Raw genomic sequence first — 24,750 nt, 5'->3', positions numbered from 1 at the left:
CCCCATTGACTAGAACAGGATCTCACTATATTGTTGAATAAAAGTAGTAAGAACAGATATTCTTTTTTTATTATTTTTTAATTTGTTCTAATTATTTATACATGACAGTAGAATTCATTTTGACACATTGTACACAAATGGAGCACAACTTCTTCCTCTGGCTGTACATGGTGCAGAGTCATACTGGTAGTATAATCATAAGAACAGATATTCTTGCCGTATTTCCATTCGTAGGAGAAAAATTAGCCTTTCACAGATGTTGTCTCAAGAATTCCCTTTATCAAATTGAGTCATCCTAAGTAAGATCAGAAATAAAAGTAATAAATAATAAAATATTTATGATAAAATTACTTAAAGTGAATAAAATTGAAATATTTTTGCTCTCCACATATTGCAAGATTGATTTACTAATGTTTTGTTAGAGAGAGAGAGAGAGAGAGAGAGAGAGTGAGTGAGTGTGTGTGTGTGTGTGTGTATATAAATCTTTCCATTTAAAGAACACCTTGTACAGGTAAATTGCAGTTGAATTGTTGTCTTTTTTTAACCCAGTCTGACAGTCTCTGCTTCCTAATTATAACATTTAGATTATTTACTTTTAATGTAATTATTAATTTAGTTGAGTCTACTGTGCTACAGTTTGTTTTCTATTTGTTCTTTCTTTTGTCCTCATTTTGAAAAATTGAGTATTCTATTAAAGATTCCATTCTAATTCCATTGTTGGTTTAGTAGCTATATCTTCTCTTTGTCTAAATGGTTGCTCTAGCTTGCAATATGTATCATAATTGATCACAGCCTATCTTCAGATAACATTATAGTATTTCATGTAGTATTCTTAAAATAATATTCTTTCATTTTCCCCTACCATTCTGTGTATTACTATTGTCATGCCTTTTATATCTACATGTTATACATGTTATACTTTTATTATTTTTCTTTTAAAACTTTAATTATAAATTATGAGACCAAAGGCTTATTACCCACAGATTTACCATTTCTATCACTTTTTATTTCTTGCTTGTCTGGGAAAAAAAAAGAAAGAAGAAATTCTCACCTTTTTTGAAAGATGTTTTCACTGGTAAATAATTTTAAGTTGACCTTTTTTTTTCATATTTTAATGATGGTTTCCATTGTTATCTACGTTGCACTCTGTCCAGTGAATTAGTGTTAGTTCATTCTTTTTTCCCTTAATGTAATGTATCCCTTTTCTCTGCTTTTAGGAGTTTTCTCTCTATCATTGGTGTTTTGCAGTTTGGTTTAGTCTGGTTTTCCTTTTGTTTATCCTGCTTGAAGTTGTTGAGTTTCTTTAAACTATGGGTTTATAGTTTTAATTAAATTTGGAAGTTTTGGGCTATTCTTCAGGTATGTTTTTGATTCTCACCTCTCTCTCCCTCTTCTATGACACTGATTGCATGTATGTTTGGCATTGTGAAGCAGTCACTGATGTTCTTTTTAATTTCCCCCAGTCTTTTTCATCCTATGCCTAATTTTGGATAATTTCCATTTCTATGCCTTTAGATTTTCCTGTTCTTTTGTTCTAGAGAAGATCTAATTGGTTAATCATCTAGTGAATTTTTCATTTTTGAGATTGTACTCCAGTTTTATCCTGGTTTTATAATTATAGATATATCTTTTGTTTCTTGTTAAATTCATGTTTCTCTTTTAAATCTTTTAAAAGGGTGGGTTGTAAAGTTTGTTACAAACAGAAGAATAATATAGTACTTCAGAATCCCAGCAGCTTGGGAAACTGAGGCAGGAGGATCATGAGTTCAAAGCCAGCCTTAGTAACAGTGAGGCACTAAGCAACTCAGTGAGACCCTGTCTCTAAATAAAATACAAAATAGGGCTGGGCTGGGGCTCAGTGGTTGAATGCCCCTGAGTTCAATCCCCAGTACCAAAAAAAAAAAAAAAAAGAGTACATCAGAATATGTAAGCAAGTAGGAGGAACTAGTCTGAAGAATATTTATCTACTAAACCTGGATTGTACCCTAATTTTTTAAATTACATTTTAGAAGCAGGAAATTGGTGAGTTTGAATTTTTGGAGGATTTCCTTAACACTTACTAAAAGAAAACTCCCAAATTTTAGCAGAATTATAATTAAAGTTTAAATGAACCTCATCTCTCCTTGGGATTATGAAGCCACTGCTTATTCTTCTGGGTGCATAGGAATGCCCGATATTGCTAGTCTCATTGTATTTGACTCATTAAATTGTAGTTGGTGCTGGTGCGAAGGTACACGCCTGTGGCTCAGTGGTTGAGTACCCCTGAGTTCAATCCCCGGTACCAAAAAAATAATAATAACTGTAATTGGTAAGTTCAGGTCAAGTAGTATAAGTTTACTCTTTTAAGCTTTGTATTCTTAAATACTTTGTTGGGGGCTTCTTGGTTAGTTTTGTTGTGGTGGTGGTGGTGATGGTGGTGGGTTTTGTTGTTGTTGTTGTTGTTTTTGCCAGAGTTAGGGCATGTTCCTTTATACCACCCACAAAGGAAATATCAGAACTCTTAAAAATGAGAGGATAGATACCACATCCTGTATTTTCTCTATTTTAAGCCCTAGTATTTTAAGCATGTTAAAAGGGATAACTCTTTCTTTTTTATATAAATGGCTAAATTTGGAAGGTGTTAAATGATGGATAGTCTTGGGAACAGGAAGCCAGGAACAGACACAAAAAGAAGAAAATCCAACTTGTATTCAGGGACAGTGGGCCTGTGAGAGAATAGTGATATGAGTAGTATTCAGTGGGTACCTACTATGTGCCAATCATTACCTTGGGTGCCTTAATAGTTTCTTTGTTTTTTTTTGTTACTTCTAACTGCTGTGTGTAGAAAATGATCTCTTTATTTTACAAATGGGGAAAATTAAGTTTCAGAAAAAGTAAGTCATATGTCTAACATTCCATAGCCAATAAGTGGAGAAATCAGATTTAGGAACTAGGTCTAATGCCAAATTCCATGTTCTTTCTAGTATTAAGAATGAAAAATAAGCCAGGTACAGTGGCGTACACCTGTAATCCCAGGAGCTCGCAAGGCTGAGGCAGGAGGATCACAAGTTCAAAGCCAGCCTCAACAAAGGCAAGGCACTAAGCAACTCAGTGAGACATCCTGTCTCTAAATAAAGTACAAAATATGGCTGGGGATGTATCTCAGCAGTTGAATACCCCTGAGTTCAATCCCCAGTACCAAAAGAATGAAAAATAAGTTAGGCTAGGCACCTGAAGGAATTAGGAGGTACATGAGACTAATGTGGAATGGTAGAGACATGATATGTATGAACTTGCCTTCTAGGACAAGTGTAGTGGTAAGCCTTTGTCCTATAAGTAAATGGGAGACAGCAATAAGACATGGCCTGTAGTTGAGTAGGCATTGTGCTGGATAAGAAATTGAGACACAAATCCAGTGGTCCTCAGCAACTCACTTATTTTTAAGTCTTAGTTTCTTTTATCTAGGAGGCAATAGTGGATGATTTCTGAAGTGCCTTCTACCATTGATTTTTTTGTGATTATTTAGATTCTATGGGAATTGAAGCCTTGATTTGATGTCTAGGTATAAAAAAAATTCAGTTGCAAAATAGTAATAGAAATAACTAACATTTAGAGATGCCTTCATGGTGTGCCAGGTATTGAACCTAAATATAGGTATTTTTCATGCATTTATCTCACTTAGTTCATAGAGCAGCCATGAAAGCACCAGATACTGTCACTGTCTCCATTTTATAGATGAGGAAACTGATGCATAGAGATTATATAAGCTATCATGCAGTGGCAGACTCAAACTCAGGACTATCTGACTTACAAGTTGATGTTCTTTGTATCATACTAAATTTATATTATGTTAAGGCTATAAAAGTGAAGAAATTTTTTCCCTCCCCTTTTAAAATTTCTTCTAATATAGTAAGGGCTTCTGTATATCACATTTTTAAAATAAAAGATGATCAAGTACTTACTTCGCTGTCAAATATACTAAAATGTAATTTTTCCAGATTTTGAAGATTCCTTCTATGATTGAAGTTTTATTATTAGAGAAACTGTAATTTAATCCCTTTTGAATTGGCTATTTTCTGCTGGTGGTTTCATGTTGCTCCCCTTGCCTCTAGCATATAAGTTAAGGTGAGAACTCTTAAAAACAGTGTTAAATAGATTGATAAGGAAGAAATAAGAAATTTGTTCCAATTCATTTAAAATTTTAAGAACATAGTTTTATTATCACTAAGCAATATATTTTTAGATAATGTGTAATTAAATTTTATGGTTGTCATTTTTAAAAAAAATTTTTGTTGTTTGATGGACTTTATTTTATTCATTTTTTTATATGCAGTACTGAGAATCGAACCCAGTGCCTCACAACTGTGAGACAAGTGCTCTACAACTGAGCTACAACCCCAGCCCTGTGTTTATCATTTTTACCTTGGAAGTTCTCTTTTTAAAGAAATCTAGAGAGAGACTAACGGTAGTACTAGAACATGTTAATAAAGATCAGTAGAGAAGTTATCTTGTCTCATGTCTCTTTGGTTTCCTACTTTTAAAAAACTAATTTCATCAATTTTTTTTCTGTAGCACTGGTTCATTTCATGGTATCTCCTCTTTAGATGTCTGCTCCAATGAGGATCTCCCTGAAGTTGAGCTGGTGAATCTGCTAGAAGAACAGCTACCACAGTATAAGCTAAGAGTAGACTCTCTCTTTCTGTATGAAAATCAGGACTGGACACAGTCGCCGCAGCACCAGCACCATGCATCTGATGCCCTCTCTCCAGTCCTTGCTGAAGAGACTTTCCGTTACATGAGTGAGTATTTTATTTATTTGTTTGTTTTACCTATTTAGAGTCTGACCAGTACTAGAGGGAAAAAGAGAGAATCATGAACTGAAGTCAGTTTCCATGCATGTATAAGTTTGTCAGAATGAACCCAATTACTATGTATAATTGTAAAGCTCTAATAAAAAAATGGGAAAAGAAAAATAGAGTCTGTCCATGGAAATGAAGATCATGAGTATCTTGGTATTTACTTCTGAAACATTTGACATTTAGTAGCATTGCTTGCTGTATACCTGCTTTAATTCTAACCGAGTTAATAGAAAGGTTATCATCCTTTTGATGCTGAGTGGCCAGCATTGCAAGTATGCTTTTGTTTCTTTCCTCTTTTACTTGATATCTTCCTCAGACTGAATAGAAAAGAGAACTTTTTTAAAAAGTAGTGAAATTTTTAAAAATTTTAATATCCCTGTGTACATCAACTTTTATTATCCCAATAGTGTGCCATTAGCTTTGTAAAACACAGTCCCAGAAATTTTCAGTCATTAAGGAGCACAATTCATAGATACATAAGTAATTTGATCAAGCCAAGGAGAAATACATGTACTACTATATAGTAAACATCATTATTTTCTTAAGAATCTAGAGAGAATAGTTCTTTGAGAGGGTAAGCCTAATTTGTTCTGAAATAGTTCTGCTTTATACCAAGCTTCCAGAAATGACAAAATTAAATAAAGGAGTTTTTAAATTTTGAAGTATGAAAACCTCTTCCCATTTGTTCTTCTCCCACAGTTCTACATTAAGGCTAAGCTTTTTCTTTTCCTTTTTTTTTTTTTCTTCCCATTTACTTAATTCAGTATAAAAATGTTGTGTGCATAGAAGCTGTTAGAATTTAAAAGGAAAGTCTAAATTCATTATTGATATGTTTGTGAACTTCTTTTAATTTAAACTAAATGAGAGATTTCATCAAGTGCTAGACATTTTTCCCAGTGAGTGCTTCGTGTTTTTAATGGAAGATTGTTGCTGGAGAATAATTGTTATGAAAGTTTCAATTCCATAGTAATCATTAACTAACTGGTTTTTACTGGTAGTTTCCTAGAACCACAGTCTCTTATTTACTTCTTGTAGAACTTATTGCCCAGGGGGAATAATTATAAACATTGTTTAAACTTGAATTGAAATATCACAAAGCCCAAATAAAACTGTATTTCTGTCCATAAGTTTTCTTTTAAGTAGCTGAATTAAGTTAAACTAAAGCTCTCATGGTTTTTGTTAAGTTTTTATTTGAGAAATTTAGTTTGTCATTATTTTGATAAAATAACACAAACAGCCTTTTATTTTAATGTTTTTTGTACTTCAGGCCATGAAGAGGGAAGGGTGGGCTAGAAAGATGACTCAGGATCATGTTTTAATGAAGTCTCTTCTAGAACAATTTTAAATTGACTAGAAATAAAATGTAAGGAAATTCTAAAATACTTCTCAAGACTTTATACAAAATGACCAAGGAGCAAAGTTTTCAACTTGAGATTATTAATGGGATACAGGTCTGTACGTCAAGGTTCTGAAAAAGTATTCTATTCCTTTAGTCTAATGGTACTATTTTCACTTCAACAAATTTGAAAATTGAACTATAAATGATATACCTAAGATCAGGAAATAAATAGGCTATGATTTTTTTTTTTTTTTTTTTTTTTTTGTACCAGGGATTGGACTCAGGGACACTCAACCACTGAGTCACATCTGCACCCCTATTTTGTATTTTATTTAGAGACAGGGTCTCACTGAGTTACTTAGTGCCTCACCACTGCTGAGGTTGGCTTTGAACTTGTCTCAGCCTCCAGAGCTGCTGGGATTATAGGCATGCACCACCGCACCCATCTACTAATCTATGATTTTAATTGTCATAATATTTTTTTTTCTCTGTACTGTAATTTCACTGATTTTAAAGGTATCAATTCTTTGGGTTAATAATTCAATCAAATATAAATAAACTTCATTATGGATTTGCATCCAATGAATGTAAAAAACACGTGATTCATTTTATTTAGCAATTGAGCAAAGTTTGACATGTAAAACATTCTTCTACCCTTTCTCAGAATTTTCTATCCCCCTGAGACATCAAAATTTATTATTATTACATACCCTGGCAGGACATCTAGTGTTCTGCTCCCTCGAGCTGCTTTAGCTCCTTATCTGTGCTCCTCTCCTGTTGCAATGGGTACTTGTGCTCAATAAAATTAAATTTTAATAACTAATACAAAGAACTAGCTGGCATGGTGGCACTCGCCTATGATACTGCTGGTTACCTTGACAAGTCCTTGCTTCCCTAAATGCTGAAGCAGGAGAGTAGAAAGCAAAAGGCTTTATTGAAGGATAGCAGAACAGACTCCCCCACCCCCCACCCCCAGGATGCAGGGGATCCAAAAGGCAGAATCTGTGGGATGAGGAAGTCCCATCCCTTTTATATCTAAGGTTTTCTTTATCCTTCTACATTCCTGTCCTTTATCTTGCTTATTTCCCTTTATCCTACATGTGTTGGAGGATGCAGGTGGGAATGCCAAAAGGTGGGAAACTGGTGGGCCAATGTGGGGGTGGTGTGGGGCTTAGGCTGAATTGATTAGCACCTCCCTATCTGCTGGGAGTTGCTTCATTAACAGTTCTTTAGGATGGTCCAGGGGACCCTGGGGACAATAACATTTCAATCTCCCAGGTGCGGTTTCTGATTTCCCAGACTCAGATAGACTCCATTTTCTTTATTAGACTCAAGTCTATTTTTCTCTGTATCAGACCCGATTTACCTAGCTACACTAACTACCTATCTTTAAATCTGGTGTCACCTATAATCCCAGTGGCTTGGGAGCCTAAGGAAGGAAAATCGCAAGTTCAAAGACAACCTCAGCAAAAGAGAGGTGCTAAGCAACTCAGTGAGACCGTCTCTAAATAAAATACAAAATAGGGCTGAGGATGTGGCTCAGTGGTCTAGTGCCCTTGAGTTCAATCCCCAGTACAACCACTCCCCCACATACACACACACAAAAAGGGGTGGCACAGGCAAAGGCACTTCCCCTAGTATAACAAAAAGAATTAGAGCTGTGAGAATAGTGATTTAGTAGGAAACATTTGGGTTTAGGAGCCTATGTCACATGAATGAAGGTCTATGAAGTCACCCAAACCAGAAATAGATTATTTATTTTTAAAATAGAATGCTTGATCCAGGTATGGTGGCACATGCAAGTTGCAGGCTAGCCTCAGCAACTTAGTGAGACCCTGTCTCAAAAAATAAACAGGGGTGGGTATGTAGGTCAGTGGTAAAGTGCTCCTGGGTTTCACTCCTAGTACCAAAATAAATAAATAAATAAATAAATAAATAAATAAAATGCTTGAGAGCTGTGAGTGGGCCCAAAAAATAATGCCGCGTCACTTACAAAACTCAAGATGCTTAATGAATGTGTTACTGTGCATGCAGGTTACTCCAGGTGTTTCCTTATCTTTTTACAGGTAAGCCCTAGCTATGGGGTTAGCTGTACAATAAAAACACATAAGGTATAGAAAGAACCTTGTTCATGTAAAAGCTAAAAATAAAAACCTGATATGCCTTTTTGGAGATTTTATTTGGGAATCAAGGACCACTCTCTAAGGCATAAGAAGAGGGAAGGGGCATGGGATTTATTATATATAAGTTTTATTTAAGGCAGCATTCCCCAAATGTGAACCCTGCCGTCCACATCACTTGATAACTCATTAGTAATGCAGATTCTTGAGCCCCTAATCCACCTACAGAATCAGAAACTCCAGGGGTGAGACACAGCACTCTGCTTCAACATATCTTCCTGGTAATGCTGATGCACTGTTAAATTTGAGAAGCACTGATACAAAGCATTATAAACCAAAGTTAATGACCTTTTTTACAATGACCTTAATTAGGAAATTAAGGAATTAGGGAGAATATAAAACTTTGCAGAGAAATACACTTGTAGAAATTATTACTTCTTATTGGTACATGCACTTTCCTTTGTGTTCTGCCCTCTAAAGCCATTAACGGTATGGAAATGACTGATAATGTTCAGAAAACATTAATTATGAGCCAGGTCCTAGATCAACCCTCTCATTTTCATGAGAAAAATTTAGCTATATGTCCAAATACATCTCAGTTTTTATATTACAGTTTTTTATATTGTAGAAATGTTTGAACCCAGGGCCTCACACATGTTAGGTAAACACTCTACTACTGATATGTCCCCAGTCCTTTTTATTTTATTTTGAGACAGGGTCTCCCTGAGTTGCCCAGGCCAACCTTGAACTTGTGATATTCCTGCCTCAGTTTCCCAAGTAGTCAGAACTACATGCAGTCACTTCTTTAGGGTTAAAACCACAAGACCTGCTTATAGTTGTCAGAAACTGTTTTACTATGCAAGTGGTACATGCTTTTCTTTTTTTCTTTTTTTTTGCGTTGCTAGGGATTGAACCCAGGGCCTTGTGCATGCCAGGCAAGCACTCTACCAACTGAGCTATATCCCCAGCCCTTTTTTTTTTTTTTTTTATTCAGTTTTGGGTTTTGGTGAGGGAAGGTTGGAGACTGATGAAAGATTAGAGTTCTTTTTAAAATTCAGACATTATGATAAAAACCTATCTTGGAAGGGACATATTAAAGAATTATTGAGCACCTCATATAAATGACAATTCAGAATGGAGTAACATTGGTGTTTCCCATCCTGAAAAAAAATATGAGAATGGATTAGACAGGGATGGAACACAGAAAGTAAGGATTAGTGAAGCTCTTCTATGTACTAGCCCCCCACACCATATTTTCAGAAACATTAGATTTTCCATCTATTATACCCAAAGTGTGAACATTAGCAACTCTCAGAAACCAAGTGGCAAAATTGTTCCATAAAAATGTTTATTATCTCCCTGATGTATAAATAAATAAATATTTATTCATTTATTTATTTATTTTTAAGAGAGAGTTAGGAAAGTTCAGTCTGGATCATTGCTAATGATCAGCAGGGATCATTCCTAATTTCTGAGCCATTTAACATATTTTTTGTTTTAACAGCTGAGCAGTAAAGGGAAAATAGATTTTGATAGGATTGATTGGAATAAAGGCTGCCTTCTTGCCTCTCTCAGTGTATGACTTTTGAAGCATTTAATTACAGTACCTAAATACCAAGAGGATTCTAAGAGCTTTTCTCTGAGCTCTTTTGGAATCATCCCAAGAAGAATCTTTACTGAGAACCTTGTGTGAAGGAAGAGAAGACCACTGATTAGGTTGCAGAGAGGAAGCCATTGTGTTCCTTATCTGCTTTGAGGCTGACTTGGAAGTGGTCCAGTCTTTGGGGCCTGGACCATAGGCTGTTTCACATAAAACATAAGAATTGGAGATTAAGGTTGTTAGCTGTTTGACATAATAAATATTTAAGCATTTTAAAGTTCATTTTTGTGTTTTGAAAATAAGTGTTGCTGTTTTTTTTTATAATCCCTACTGAGATAACATCTGTTGACATTTTAATGTATGTCCTTCCAGCCTTTCTTACAAATAGATATGCATAGATATCTTCTCACTTTAAAAAGCAAAATGGGGATTTATACTGTTTGATGTATTCATGAGTATGTGGTTTCTTTTTTTTTCTTTTTTTATTAGTGTATTATAGTTATAAGATTAGGATTCTTTTTGAAGTAACTATACAGATGTGGAACGTAATTTGCTACAATTCAGTCCCCAGTACTTCTCCTGTCCCTCCTCTTCTCCCTCTCCCTGTTCCTTTTCCACTACTCTAGTGGGCTGCATTTGTTTATAGTTTTTTTAATTAGTGCCTTATAGATACACATAAAGGTGAAATTCACTGTGGTGTATTTATAAATGTGCATATGATAGTTTGGTCAATTTCATTCCACTGTCTTAGGTATATTGTACTCTGGTATTCCATTAGGGCTTTTTAATGTTTTTAATGGAGCTGAGGTAGAAAGAGCAGCATAGTAGGAACACAAAGCACTGACTTCATTTGGGTCTGCAGATACCCGGTGGGGAACTAAAAACAGAAATGAATCTTGGCATTTCTGCCTTCATTTTGTGTTAGTCTTCAGATTCATACTCCACTCTGCACAAAGGCATGCTAATCATTTAAGGAGATTTTATCTAAACACTGTCAATAGAAGATTTATTGGCCCTAAATTTATCCAACCTATCTTGTCTTTCTTCAAGACTGAGGACACTAAGATAAGAATAGGATATTTTCAAGATTTTCAAGGACCTTCATCTGTCAGCTGTATGAAGTCCTCTTAAAGACTGCTAAAGTGGCACCTAGAACTCTCTAGTTGTTGCCCTAAGCCTTCCATGAATAGCAGAGTCTTAACAAGCAGATCACCTGAGGATGAAACTGCTCCCCTAAGCAGGAGCAGTTGCTTCCTGAAACTGAGTTGCCCCCTCCCAGGATTACAGGTCTGATAGATAAATGTCTATCATATAACTAACAGATACAGCTAATAGAGGTTTCTTATAAGGACATCCCTGGAGCCACTCACAGAACCAGAACTGAGATAACAATCAGCCAGACAACAGTTTGACCAAGACTGTTTAATTGTGCCTGCCTCTTGCCTCCTGCCCCAATGCTTCCTCTATTTTAACCTAAAACCTGTATCAATTCCCCCAAAGAAGTTGGGACTGAGATGCTTGATCTCAGTTTGCCGTTCTCATTATGGCCATATGGATTAAAGTTCTTTCCTGTTTTCCCCATTACTTTTGTTTGTTTGTTTGTTGGTGAGTGGCTGGGCCTGACTTGTTGGGACCCCCAGAGTCTGGCCTGTAACCTGGTAACAGGAAGGGCTCCTTACTTTTCTAATGACCTTGTGAGTTGCACATTATCACCTGCATGTTAAAATCCTGTCCTTGCCACTAATACTTTGCTTTGTGGTCTTAAAATATGTCATGAAATAATTTCTCTCAGAGAAGATTCCTCATGGGAGAAAATAAGATAAGCTGAATAATTTCTTAAGGTTTAATTTGAAATTTTCATACTATTCCTACAAATTGCCTATAAATGGTAAACATTTTTAGGCACTATGTTTTCATTTCTCTTGTCTAAAATAAGTTTTATTCTTAATAGTTCTAAACTATATTAGTATCCTTTTCTCCTTCTCCTTTTATCCTATTTGATTTATGATTCACAGTTGTTTATTACATGCTTTAGCTTACTGGCTTTACTCCAAGTTAAATCTGCTACTTCATCTCCACTCTGATTGGAAATTTTTTAAAAAATTATGTAAAAAATGTTTTTAACTGATTTTCTAGGATTCCTGGTTCTCCCATTTGTGCATTTGTTAGCTTTAGTTTTGGGAGGAGCAGAGGGGGTGCGGTGTTTGTTTGGTTTTTGGTTTTAGAGGTTTTTATTTTTATTTTTTTGGTACTAAGGGTTGAACCCAAGGGTGTTTAACCATTGAGCTACATCCCCAGCCATTTTTATTTTTAAATTTTGAGACAGGGTTTGCTAAGTTGCTAAGGGCCTCCCAAGTTTGCTGAGACTGGCTTTGAACTTATGATCCTCCTGCATCAAACTGCCGAGCCTCTAGGATTACAGGAATGTGGTACCACACCTAGCTAGATTGGTGTTTTTCATCCCTGGCTTCATGTTAGAACACCAGGGAATCTTCTACGTGCTATCAGTGTCCTAGAACTCCTCCAGATACATTAAATATGAAGCACTGCTCCAGATTATATTTGGTTTTGCAATCATTGGCTGGCTTTCTGTAACTAATTTACAGCATGAATATTTGGTTTTTTACTTCTGATTTGTTATTGTGTGATCAGAAGTAGAGAAGACCACTTACTGTAGGTATCTGTCTTAATTTTTTAATTCTTTGTTCATGCTAAGAATTTAAGTGTCCCACTTAAATTATTTATTCCTATAGGCCCAAATGCCCCTTTCCCTTATCACTGTGGTTAAATTATGCAACTAATAACATGGCATACAATTAATTTTATAGCAAAGATGTAGAAATTATGTAGATTATTACAGATAAAGGGTTTTTAATTAAATTTAAAAGGATTGTGGCTCAAAGTCCTACAAAGTTTACATTAGATTACATGTTAGCCTGGCTCGGTGTGCATGCCTGTAATCCCAGCAATTTGGGAGACTGAGGCAGGAGGATTCCAAGTTCAAAGCCAGCCTCAGCAAAAACAAGGCACTAAGCAAATCGGTAAGACCCTATCTCTAAATAAAATACAAAATAGGGCTAGGGATGTGGCTCAGTGGTTGAGTGCCTCTAAGTTCAATCCCCAGTACCAAAAAAAAAAAAAAAAAAAAAAGATTATATGTTAGATAATCTTTCATGGTCAACAAAATCACAGGAGAATGTTAATTAAATTCCTCTCTAACTGCATTACCCCTCACTAACTCAGCCCTCAGTAACTTTAATTTAAATAGGGCTTAAACTATAGTGGACAGCTTAATCCATTCTCCCAGGCCACACTCTCAGATGTGACTAGGCCAAGCTTCTTATTTTCCCAAGGGCAGGGGAAGTGGTCAAGAAGTGACTGCCTTCTGATCATTTGATACTTTTAAATTCTTTGTATGATATGGACTTTGTAATGGTTAGTCTGTTTCCTGATTGGCTAATACAAGAAAAATCTTTCCTTTTTTCACATACATTTTAATACTCCAGAATGACTTTTTGTAAAAATATGGAGCTTTTGTTGTTATCTTTTAATTCTTATGAGTATTTTAAATTTTCTCTTATTTCTTAAGTTATTTTTAACTTAGTTCTAGGTACAGACAGAGTGGAGCAGATGACCAAAACTTACAATGACATTGACATGGTTACACATCTCCTTGCAGAGGTAGGAGTTTGTCTTTTATTTCTCTAATACAAAAAGCTAAAACTGGAGACCCGGGTTGTAGCTTAGTGAGTGCTTACCTAGCATGTGTGAGGCACTGGGTTTAATCCCCAGCACCACATACAAATAAACAAATAAAGGTAATGTGTCCATCTCCAACTTTAAAAATATTTGTAATCTATCAGATTTGCACATTAGATGAAAAATGGTGACGTCTGTGCTCTGGGTTCTTTTTGGGTAAGATTGTTACAACTGAAACATCTGGCATACCATCTCACATTACAAACTAAATGGTTTCTGAACCGTTGATTGTTGTGAAGTTATAGAGGACTGATTGATCTATCAGTTGACTGATTGATTAATATGGTGCAGGCTGGACTGTCTCTTCTAGAAAAAGATCTTGTTTTTAAATTGTCCCTGCTGTTATGCTGGAGTAGAGCCGCCCATTGAAGAAGATCCATTGCAAATGGGGATCCATTGCAAATAAATAGCTGCAGTGTTTCAGTCAGCTTTTTTGTCACTGTACCAAAAGACCTACAAGAACAGTTTGAGAAGGAGAAGTTTATTTGGCATTCATGGTTTCAGAGGTCTCAGTCCATTAACAGCAGATTCCATTCCTCTGGGCTTGCGGTGAGGCAGAACATCATGGTGAAAGAGTGTTGTGGAAAGCAGCTCAGGACACAGCCATCAGGAAGCAGAGAGAGATCTGCTCACCAGGGACAAAATGTATACCCCAAAGGCATGTCCCAGTGACCTTCCCCCTCCAGCAACATCCTACTTGATTACAGTTATAACTCAGTTAATATATTCAAGTGAATTAATGCACCTGTTAAGGCTTTCATAACCCAGTGATTTCACCTCTAAACTTTCTTGCGTTGTCTCATACATGAGTTTTTTGGAGGACACCTCATATCTAAACTATAACATGAAAGCATTTCCTTTTTTATTTTCAATTTGATCTATTTGATCTTAGTTTGTTTATGGCATTTTAAACATGTATAGTGTATCTCTTCCAGTTAATAGTCAATAGTGTTCTCTTCTTGTATCTGTTTCGTTTGACTTTCTCTTTGACATATACCTGCCCCCTCTCCTCCCCAGATTTTCAGACTAATTTTTGTATATGCCACTTAGCCTATATTTAAATGAGATAATTGACCTTGATACTTGGGAGATAATCCATCCATTTTTATGTGCTATGGGAGGGAAACAATTTTATTCATAATGATTAATGCAAACTGAACTCATATTTTAGGCAGTTAGAAATATGTGACAGTTTTCCATGCCATGAATATAATCCTTACCACTACCATACAGATGGGATTCCAGGGCTCTAACTGACTATAACTCTGAATTAAGGCTTGTTGCTTGGCCTCCCTGCGTCACTTACCACCAACTTCATTAGACTCTCTTCTCCTAGAGGCAGACCCCTGAGCCTTAAATTTCCAATTCTTTATTCCTTATTTTATTTCACATCATTATTCTTACACCATTTGTCAGTGGGGCTCTTCACTGTGTTTTCCTCTAAGCTATTGGCAAGAGTGCATATAAACTTTGCCTTAAACAAAACTATTTTCAATATGATATGATCCCCATATTTTAAATGGCTAATTCTGTATCATTATCATACTTAATACACAATTATGCTTAACAGATATTTGGGCTTTTATGGTATAGTTTCCATCTTGTGGAGGGGGAGTGGGGGTTGTTCACTGGGGGTTTAACCCAGGTCCCTGAGCATGCTAAATGCACGTTCCACTATTGAGCTATATTTCCATCCCCCATCCTTATTTTTTTTAAAGCCTCTATTAATTTTTCTAATTCTCCAGTTATAAGTTTAAGGGTTTAATTGTTGGGCTCTAGTGACTAGAATGATCAATAAACTGTCACTCAGTCTCAAAAAAAGAGATGCTCTTCTGCATTTATAACTATAGTAGTCATCCATTTGATTAATTTTTTTAAAAATTTTTGTAGTTGTAGATGGACAGCATGCCTTTATTTTATTTATTTTTAGGTGGTGCTAAGGGTCAAACCCAGTGCCTCACCCATGCTAGGCAAGCACTCTGCCACTGAGCTACAGCCCCAGCCCTGATTAATATTTATTAAACACTACCTGTGTGTGCCTGACCCTGTATTCATTTGCAGTATCTGGTCATTAAAATGAATCTCAGTGTTTTATAGGAGATTGCTTTTGAGTTTATCAAAATTGACTGCAGAATTTCTAAGCTGACATCTAATTCTGTTAGTACTCAAAGAAGTGTGTTTATTTGGTGTTTTAACAGAGGGATCGTGATCTGGAGCTAGCTGCTCGAATTGGACAAGCTCTCTTAAAGCGGAATCATGTCTTGTCTGAGCAAAATGAAGCCTTGGAAGAGCAATTGGGACAAGCCTTTGATCAAGTAAAATCTTTGATCTAGTATTTGCAGCATGAAACTAAACGTTTAGGTCTTGTGTAGTGGAGACCTTTATTTTCCCAGATATCCTTGAAATGATGGTAGTAGGTAAATACCAGTCCCTGTTGGCAACCATCAAACTAAATAGTAGAGAAATGAAATGTTACTATATATAACACTCAGGTGACCCTACCTTAGTCAATTAAAGCCTATATTCAGTATCCATAGTGCTTCTAGCACCCTGCTTAGATCCTAAGACTGTCCTTACCCCTTTGCATGAAGTCTTTGTATGTGATCATAAAGTGTAGGTATCTTTACTCTGAAGCCAAAACAAAAGGCAGAAAAGAAAAAGAAATTTTTAAGAATGCATTTATTCCATATCAATAAATATTTGTATTAAGAACTAATTTATTGTCAACTTGAATGGTTAAATTTCAGATTTCCTATAACTTGTTATTTTTATCAGGTTTCATGTATCTTTTATAAATATATTATAGTTGATAATATTTATGTCTATGTTGAAAATATTTATTTCCTAGAACTAAAATTAATATTCCTAGGAAGACATGCAAAGTTATATATAACTTAAAGTATAAGCTCTTAGGTTGAAAATTTGAAGTAGGGGGTCTGTTCTGGTACTTTGAAGGTTGTTCTGTATTGTTTTCAACTAAGATTGTATCATCATCTTAAGTGAATTTTCTTCTATTTTCTTATCTTTTAGAGTATGAAAATTGAATTTTCTTCTTACCTACTAAATAAAAATCGGTATTAGTTGAGTTAATGGTCAAAAACTGTATTTTAGGAAGTATCTGGGATTTGTTATTATCTTTAACACTTGTTATTTTTGTCATTCAAATCTAGCATATGATTTTATAATTTTTTATGGCAAAAAACATTGTTCCACATAGTAGAAGCTATAATCAAGCACTTTTTATACGCAGGTTAATCAGCTACAACATGAGCTATCCAAGAAAGATGAATTACTTCGAATCGTCTCTATTGCTTCTGAAGAGAGTGAAACTGATTCCAGCTGTTCTACACCTCTTAGGTTCAATGAGTCCTTTAGCTTATCTCAAGGTTTGCTACAGCTGGACATGCTACAAGAAAAGCTCAAGGAACTGGAAGAAGAGAACATGGCTCTTCGATCCAAGGTATATTTGACCTCATTCTCATTGTCCTTTACTTTAAAGGCTACAAGGTTCAGTTGCAGGTAGAATTGAGATAAATTATGGCATAACATTCTTATTAAGGGTTGGCAGACAAGGAACTGTTTGCCTTCCATTGTTACTTAGAGCCCACTGAAAAGTGGATGATAGCAGGTTGACAAGTAAAATGGGGATAGCCATAGCATAGGATGGACATCAAATGGAGCTTATATATATAAATAAATAACTGGAAGAAGAACTATGTCCAAAAAAATTCAAGTTTCTATGAGCTGGCATAATGTAGTGAATCAAAGATGTCCTACTTAAGCAAGTGACATTTTAACCAAGCCTGGAGATTCATTAGAGATGTAGATTACAGGGGGCATGAATGGGTGTGTGCAAAGACCCTGAGAGCAATGAGGAGAGATGCTTTTCATTTTCTTTTCCCTATATTTATTTTGTGGTAGGTAAAGTTTGACAGACTGTTAGTATTTTTTTTTCCTTTGAAAGTGGTGAGCTTAAATTTTTAAACAACAAAGCCTTTTGTAGTTGTTAATACAAAAGCATTAGACGATATTGTCACAGACTGATTTTTTTTTCTTGAAGGCTTGTCATATAAAGACAGAAACTTGTACTTATGAAGAGAAGGAACAACAGCTTGTGAATGACTGTGTTAAAGAACTTCGTGAGTAGTAATATATTCTGTTTCATAGCCTTTGTGCAATTCTTTGTTAGGAAATCTCTAACTCGGAAATTTGATTAATAGTTTCAGTAGAAGTATCTCAAGAAACAGTTTAAAATTTACTTAGTCTATTTTGTGTTGCTATAACAAATACCTGAGAATGAGTAACTTACAAAGTAAAGAGGCTTATTTAGCTCACAATTCTAGTGGCTAGAGATTCCAAACATTGTGATGACTACATCCTGGGCAAGGGTCCTGGCTGGCTTACAACATGGCAGAGAGGTGGAAAGGGAGCTAGCTGTATGCAAAAGGGGCCAAGCATTTGAGGTGTTCTTGCTTTATAACAACCAAAATCTAGAAATCTAACATAATTGGAGAGACCAGCTTTAATCCCTTCTGTAGGCAGTGTCCTCATGACCCAAATACCTTCCACTAGGTCCCACCTCCTAGAGATCTCACTACCTCCACACCACCACATTTTTCCAACACATCAACCTTTGAAAGACAGACCACATCTAAACCATAGCAATTACTAAAAGTTCTATAATATCACATTGAGCCTACAACCCTAAATAAGATACCACATGTATTTTTAAGAAATACATGTTTCAAATAACCATCATCATTAAAGAAGGCCCTGAATTTCTTTTTTTCCCTCCTTTCACATGTTTTTATTGGTGCATTATAGTTGTACATAATGAAGAGATTTCTTATTACATATTCATACATGCGCACAATATAACAATATAATTTGGTCGGTATGGCTTCCCACCACCTCTCCACTTACTCCCCTTTTCCTACCCTTTTCTCTGCTGATTTCCCTTTGATTTCCATGAGATCCAAGCCCTGTATTTCTATAAATAAATTATAACATAATAGCAAGAAAAGAATTAAAGCTCTCATTTTGTTGCTGAGGAAATAATCCTAGAGAGGATATGATTTGCCAAAGTCAGAAAACCGATTAGAGGCAGAACAAGGGCTTAAAATATGGCATAAAATCTAATGTTTATGGAACACCCAAATATTCCGGTAAGGACAGGAATATGATTTAAAGTATTGTTCTCTAAAACAATTTAAAAAATAAATCATAGAAAAAGATTGACTTCACCAGAAAAAGATTTAATTTCTCTGTAAACATAGCCTTTTATATTGAAAGACAATATGATAATGTCACATCAATTCATTTTGGTTGTGCGTCTCAAAATATGACACCTTAGAGTAACAGAATGTTAGAGAACCAAAAAGAATGTAATTGAATCTTCTCTACTACCTTTACCAACTTCAGAAAGAAGTGACTTTCCCCAAAGCTCAGCTCCAGGTCTCCTCCCTTTCTATTATTATCCTTTGAAATACAAGAGGCTCTCCATCAAGTTAAAAATAACTTTCATACAACAGTGCAAAGTAGTTTTTCCACTTGTAATTAGATGTCAAATTTTTCATATGAAATACAGGTTTATTTCTCCAGTGGAATTCTGAAGGTTCTATTTTATGTACATGCAAGAATGCTAGGCTGCAAGAATTACTCTGGAGGTCCTACTTAGTTTTCTGGGTAGCCCAGAAAGTCTGTCTCACACAGAAGCATCTCAGTAGCTTTATCACATTCTGTCACAGATTGTGACTGTCCCATTCTGTAACTGTTCCTTTGTTAGATTAGTTAAGATTAATTATCATTGTTTGTGGGATTTAAGTTACATATCCCTGAAGAGTTCTCAAAGACAAATGAAATTGCCTGTTTAATGCTTGCAAAAATATGTAATTCACTTAGCTCTCCTTTTAGTTTTTTAGTCCATCATTAAGAGAAATATTGGAACAACTGTCTTACATAAAGAAAAAAATTGAAGTAAAACATTTAGCCTTTGGCCTTTATAAGTCATCTCTTTTCAGTGTCATTGTCTCCTGTATAATTCCCAGCATTTGCCTATCTCAGAAAAAGCTTTTGTAATTTATGTTAAAGAAAAATGTATTTATGCTTGTCCAGTCCTTGTTACTAATCAGAATTCAGCCTATAGGCAGTAGTTTGCTAACCCTTGCTATACCTTTTAATTTTGCTTCCTAGGAGAAACAAATGCTCAGATGTCCAAAATGACTGAAGAATTGTCAGGGAAGAGTGATGAACTGATTCGATACCAAGAGGAGATCTCCTCGCTTTTGTCTCAGATTGTAGATCTGCAGCACAAACTTAAAGAAGTAGGTGTATTCATTCATTCAGCTAATGTTTGCTAAGTGCTGACCTGGTACTGTTTGCTAAGCAGCACTAGATACATGGAGCAAAATATACAGGTCCCCAGCCCTTTTTAATGCCTTAGTCTAATTACTGTTTTAATCTTCCTTATTTCCTAAAATATCTTAAATAGTTTGGAGTCACTATTTTTCTCTTAAATGGTGTTAGATTTTCCTTAGAAATTTTGCTCACTTTGTTGTTCTTAATTGGCTTTTAAAAGCCTTTTAAAGGACTTAAGAATACATGTCCCACAGAGAAACTTTTAAGATGTTTTTAAAAGGGAAGGAGTAGCCATTTTTAATATGGGAAAGCCTCATGTGTCTCTTTTAATATATTGTTAGCATGTGATTGAAAAGGAAGAACTAAGACTTCACCTACAAGCTTCCAAAGATGCCCAGCGACAACTGACAATGGAGGTAGTAAAATCTTCCTTGATCTCGTGTAATTCAGGAGGGCTGGGATGAGTAGTTTTGTTCTTGTTTTTTTTTTTCCGTCTTTGAGACTAAATTGTTAAAGGGGAATTACCAGGTTTGAAAAACAGCCAAAGATTAAGATGAAATTATAAGATCTGTGAAGAAAAGCATTTTTAAAATTCTGTCTCTAAAACTAATAATGGCAACATCCTTCTTGTTTAGTAGGGAAAACCTTGACCTTTGTAAGATTCTTTAGAAATATAGGACCCTTTTACTGGTCTGCCTTAAATAGTCCAGCAGTTTTTAAATAAGATCATTTCTTAGTAGTAAGAGAAATAGCAAAACTTTTACTTTCTGTCTACATAAACATTTTATATGTTAGATATAACTTAGTGGTAATTTAGTATGCATAAGAATCACCTGGGAGAGCAGGTTTTCAATGGAAATGCCCAGGCATCATCCCAAGAGTTTCTAATTCAGTTAATTTAGAGCAAGGGCCTAGAATGTACTTTTTATTTTTTGATACTAGGGATTGAACCCAAGGGTGCTTAACCACTGAAACACATCCCCAGCCCTTTTTTAAGACAGGGTCTCACTAAATTGCTTAGGGCCTTGCTAAACTGCTGAGCCACTGGAATCTTAGTGTGTACCACCATGCCCAGCTGCTAGATGTTCATTTTACTGAACATCCCTGGCTCTGGTGATTCTGATGAGTAACAGTACACATACTAGAAGACATTTTTTCAGTTCTGAAAATTATATACTCTTTTACCAGACTTGTGTATCTAGCTGTAAAAGAAGATTCTGAAACAAGAGGGAAAAACTACTTGTTTCGGATGATTGAACAGCCTGATATCAAGTACAACACTTTATGGACTCTTGATCTTGTCACTTAAAGACTTCAGAGTGATGTTTAAAGGAAAGATATGACTTGACCATATCTTTTAAACCTCCTCTGTAAGTTTGATAAAGTTAGCTTAACCCTCTGGATAAAATTAATACTTATCCCCAGGATTTCTGTGGTTTTTTCCCATTGTTGTTTTGAGAAGATAGTGAAGTACACTGCTGTCCTTTCTTTCAGCTACATGAATTACAAGACAGGAATATGGAGTGTTTGGGAATGTTACATGAATCCCAAGAAGAAATAAAGGAACTTCGTAGCAGGTCTGGCCCTGCTGCTCATCTGTACTTCTCCCAATCTTATGGAGCTTTTACTGGGGTAAGAAACAGAAAGATGCCATGAATTTGAGGAAAAGATTAGATTGTCCTAAGAGTGAGAGGATTTATGATGGCATAAGTTGTCTTGAGATAACATGGTTTGTTCTTGTTTCTGAGATCCAGTTATAGATTTAGACTTCAATTTGATATATATTTCTATCTTAATACTCTTACTAATTCTAACAGATGACCTTCTAGAGTATTGTAATAAGTAAGATGAACTGTAAGGAAATTACATTTTAATCTGTGTACTAAGAGCTACTTAAACATGGTTCATCTCTCCTGAGGCCCATCATCTACTTATTATTTAAACAGTACTTTAAGCATCTAAAACCTCTTTCAGTACCTCTTGAAGTTTCTTGTTATGTTTAACTCCATTTAGAATGTAAGCCCCATGAGAACAGGAGTTATTTAATTCATTAGTAGACAGTATCTTTTTTTTTATTTGTTTTACTTAGTTATAGACGACAGAATGCATTTTGATACATCATATATAATGGAGTATAATTTCTCATTCTTCTGGTTGTACATGATGTAGTAGACAGTATATTTTTAATGGTAGAAGTTAATAAAAGCTTCTGAGTTTATGCCAGAATTTGTGATGTTGGTTCAAAGATTTACCTTAGCAATCTGGTTCTTAAACACTTACATGGAATCCTGTGAAATTTTTAAAAAACCAAAACTCTAAATTTTGGTAGATTTTCTTAAGGATATGAGGGTAGAAGTTTTGTTTTTTAATTTTGAAATAAATTTGGATTTAAAATTCCAAATATAGTAAAGAGAACTCTCATATATTCTTCAACTATTAACATACTACTGTATTTACTAATTACATGTCTGTCCTTTTTTTATTCTGGACCATTTAATAAGTTGCAGATACAACATAGTACCCCTTAGTATGTAAGTGTGTGTCTGCTAAAAGCAAGGACACTCTGGAGGACTTGCCTACATAATCACACTATGACCATCAGCATAAGGAAGTTGACTTGATGTAATACTGTTGTCTAATCCACAGAGCCCATAGATATTTTCCCAGTTCTCCCAATAATGTCCTTTAAAAGATGCATAGCATTTAGTAATTTAAACCAAGGGAGATTCTTTTGTTTTTTTATTTCATAACCTTTATAGAATGTCCTCAATTTAATGCCATATTATTCTCAGTGCATCATAACAGGAGGCTACACAATGTCTATATATTACTTTATTCATGATATTAGTATTTTGTGCAGAGAGACTTTGAAATTAAATGTCCTGTTTCTCCTCAGACTTTCCATCCATGGTATTAGCTCCATTGATTGTTCTCATCTGGTTTGTTATTACTATTGTGATTGCCAAATGGTGATTTTCTAATTCCATTTTTCTACATTTTTTAATGACATTCTTTTGTAAGAGCTTTTCTACTCTATTTATTTATTCATTTGCTCCTTGAGTTATATCAATATGAATTCCTATTTTATTCAATGGATTATAAAATATTATTATTGTGTATTTTGATATTTAAATTGTCCCAGAGATGGCCAGTGGGATTTCCTTCAAGCTTATGTTTACTTTTTGCCCCAGCCCTGGAATTGGCCCTTTCTCCAAGGAGCTCTGATGACATTTTTACAGAGGAATGGTATTCTGAATGCAAGACTGGGTGCTGGGTATACCCATTACCACTAGAGTATTTTTGCTTCTAGGCCCTCTCAGCAGATAAAGCTAGGAAATATTTTCTATTTCATATCTATACCTAGACAATACATAGGTCTATTTTTCCACTCATATTTATATTGACATATGTATATATAATAAAAATCTGAGTTCACATGATTGGCTGTAGTTCCATTTATTCTCAGCTCAAATTACTGAGCATGTCAACCATGCTACTTGAAACCTCATCTCTGACCAGTGGAAGAAATAACTTACTTAATTTCTTAATGATTTTTCTAATGTTACAAAAATTTACACATGTATGATATGGATAAGTTAGAAATTACAGAAAACAAGAAGTAATTGTTGCAGAGAATCACAGTTCTTGGCTTATGGTCTTTCAGACCTTTTTGTTTTTGTATATTTGCTCGTGTAATATTTTCTGTTTATCATAATTCCCATTGCTTTCTTATAAAAATATTTCATGAAAAGATAGTTTGTTCTTGTTCAAATGTTTTATTTCCACAGTGTCTCTTTTTATTCACCCTGAGTTTTAGCTTGTGGCTATTTTCTTGTGTTTTCTTTTATTATAACACCAAAAAAATAGGCTGCTTGAAAATCTGTTGATTAATTTAAGGGCCATGTTCACTTTAGGGAGCACATACTCTTTTTTTCAGGAATCTTTGGCAGCTGAGATTGAGGGGACCATGCGTAAAAAGTTGAGTTTGGATGAGGAATCTCTCTTTAAGCAAAAGTAAGTACAGATCACAAGGTGATCTCAACCACTGGAATGGACATTAAACAGAAGCCACAGGTCTGGGGATGTTGCTCAGCCTAGTATGTGCAAGGCCCTGGGTTCAGCCACCAGCACTAAAGGGGAAAAAAGAAGCCACAATCCAAAGTGGTAACTATTATGAAATTCAATAGTAAATCTTCTTACTATTCATTTTTTTTCCTTCATTATACTGACTTAAGAGAATTTTCTTGTTCTTAAAGTTTATTTTCTACTAAAAACTAAACAAAGAATTAAACTGAGAGTTCTACTAAGAACTAAAGTCTCTAAACTTTAGAAACTGTTCAGGGTGGCTTTATTTCTAATGAACTGTACATTCAAGACTCTGCTAAACACCCTAGTGGATGGCAGAGATAGTAACGAATGCTTCATTTTTTGACAGAGCCCAACAGAAACGGGTGTTTGATACTGTCAAGGTTGCAAATGACACACGGGGCCGCTCTGTCCCATTTCCAGTTCTGCTACCCATCCCAGGCTCAAACCGTTCAAGTGTCATCATGACAGCAAAACCTTTTGAGTCTGGTGTACAGCAAACAGAGGACAAAACACTCCCAAACCCAGGGAGCAACTCAGAGGAGGCTCCAGGGTAAGAAACAGATGACAGCAGTGATTCTGCATTTCTGTGGCATTGGCATACCAGATACATACACTGAGTATTCCAGCACTCCTCTATTCTATTCCATA

General features: G+C 35.3%; 1 protein-coding gene across 3 annotated transcripts in view; it reads left to right on the top strand.

Annotated features, from left to right (window-relative positions):
* Trak2 (trafficking kinesin protein 2) overlaps positions 1 to 24,750 on the top strand; it is a 58,077-nt gene that overhangs the window by 22,027 nt on the left and 11,300 nt on the right. For all 3 annotated transcript variants that reach the window (XM_026405315.2, XM_026405314.2, XM_026405316.2), the window contains 10 exons: positions 4,584 to 4,778; positions 13,502 to 13,578; positions 15,855 to 15,971; positions 16,907 to 17,116; positions 17,717 to 17,795; positions 19,849 to 19,979; positions 20,355 to 20,429; positions 21,508 to 21,645; positions 23,951 to 24,027; positions 24,449 to 24,652. In XM_026405315.2, coding sequence (XP_026261100.1) covers positions 4,584 to 4,778; positions 13,502 to 13,578; positions 15,855 to 15,971; positions 16,907 to 17,116; positions 17,717 to 17,795; positions 19,849 to 19,979; positions 20,355 to 20,429; positions 21,508 to 21,645; positions 23,951 to 24,027; positions 24,449 to 24,652 — 1,303 coding nt within the window. The remainder of the gene's footprint in view (positions 1 to 4,583; positions 4,779 to 13,501; positions 13,579 to 15,854; positions 15,972 to 16,906; positions 17,117 to 17,716; positions 17,796 to 19,848; positions 19,980 to 20,354; positions 20,430 to 21,507; positions 21,646 to 23,950; positions 24,028 to 24,448; positions 24,653 to 24,750) is intronic.

This window comes from Urocitellus parryii, chromosome 1 (genome assembly GCF_045843805.1).
Source record: "Urocitellus parryii isolate mUroPar1 chromosome 1, mUroPar1.hap1, whole genome shotgun sequence".
Taxonomy (NCBI): Eukaryota; Metazoa; Chordata; class Mammalia; order Rodentia; family Sciuridae; genus Urocitellus; species Urocitellus parryii.
The sequence above is the reverse complement of the archived record's forward strand: the minus strand, read 5'-3'. Positions and strand labels throughout refer to the sequence as shown.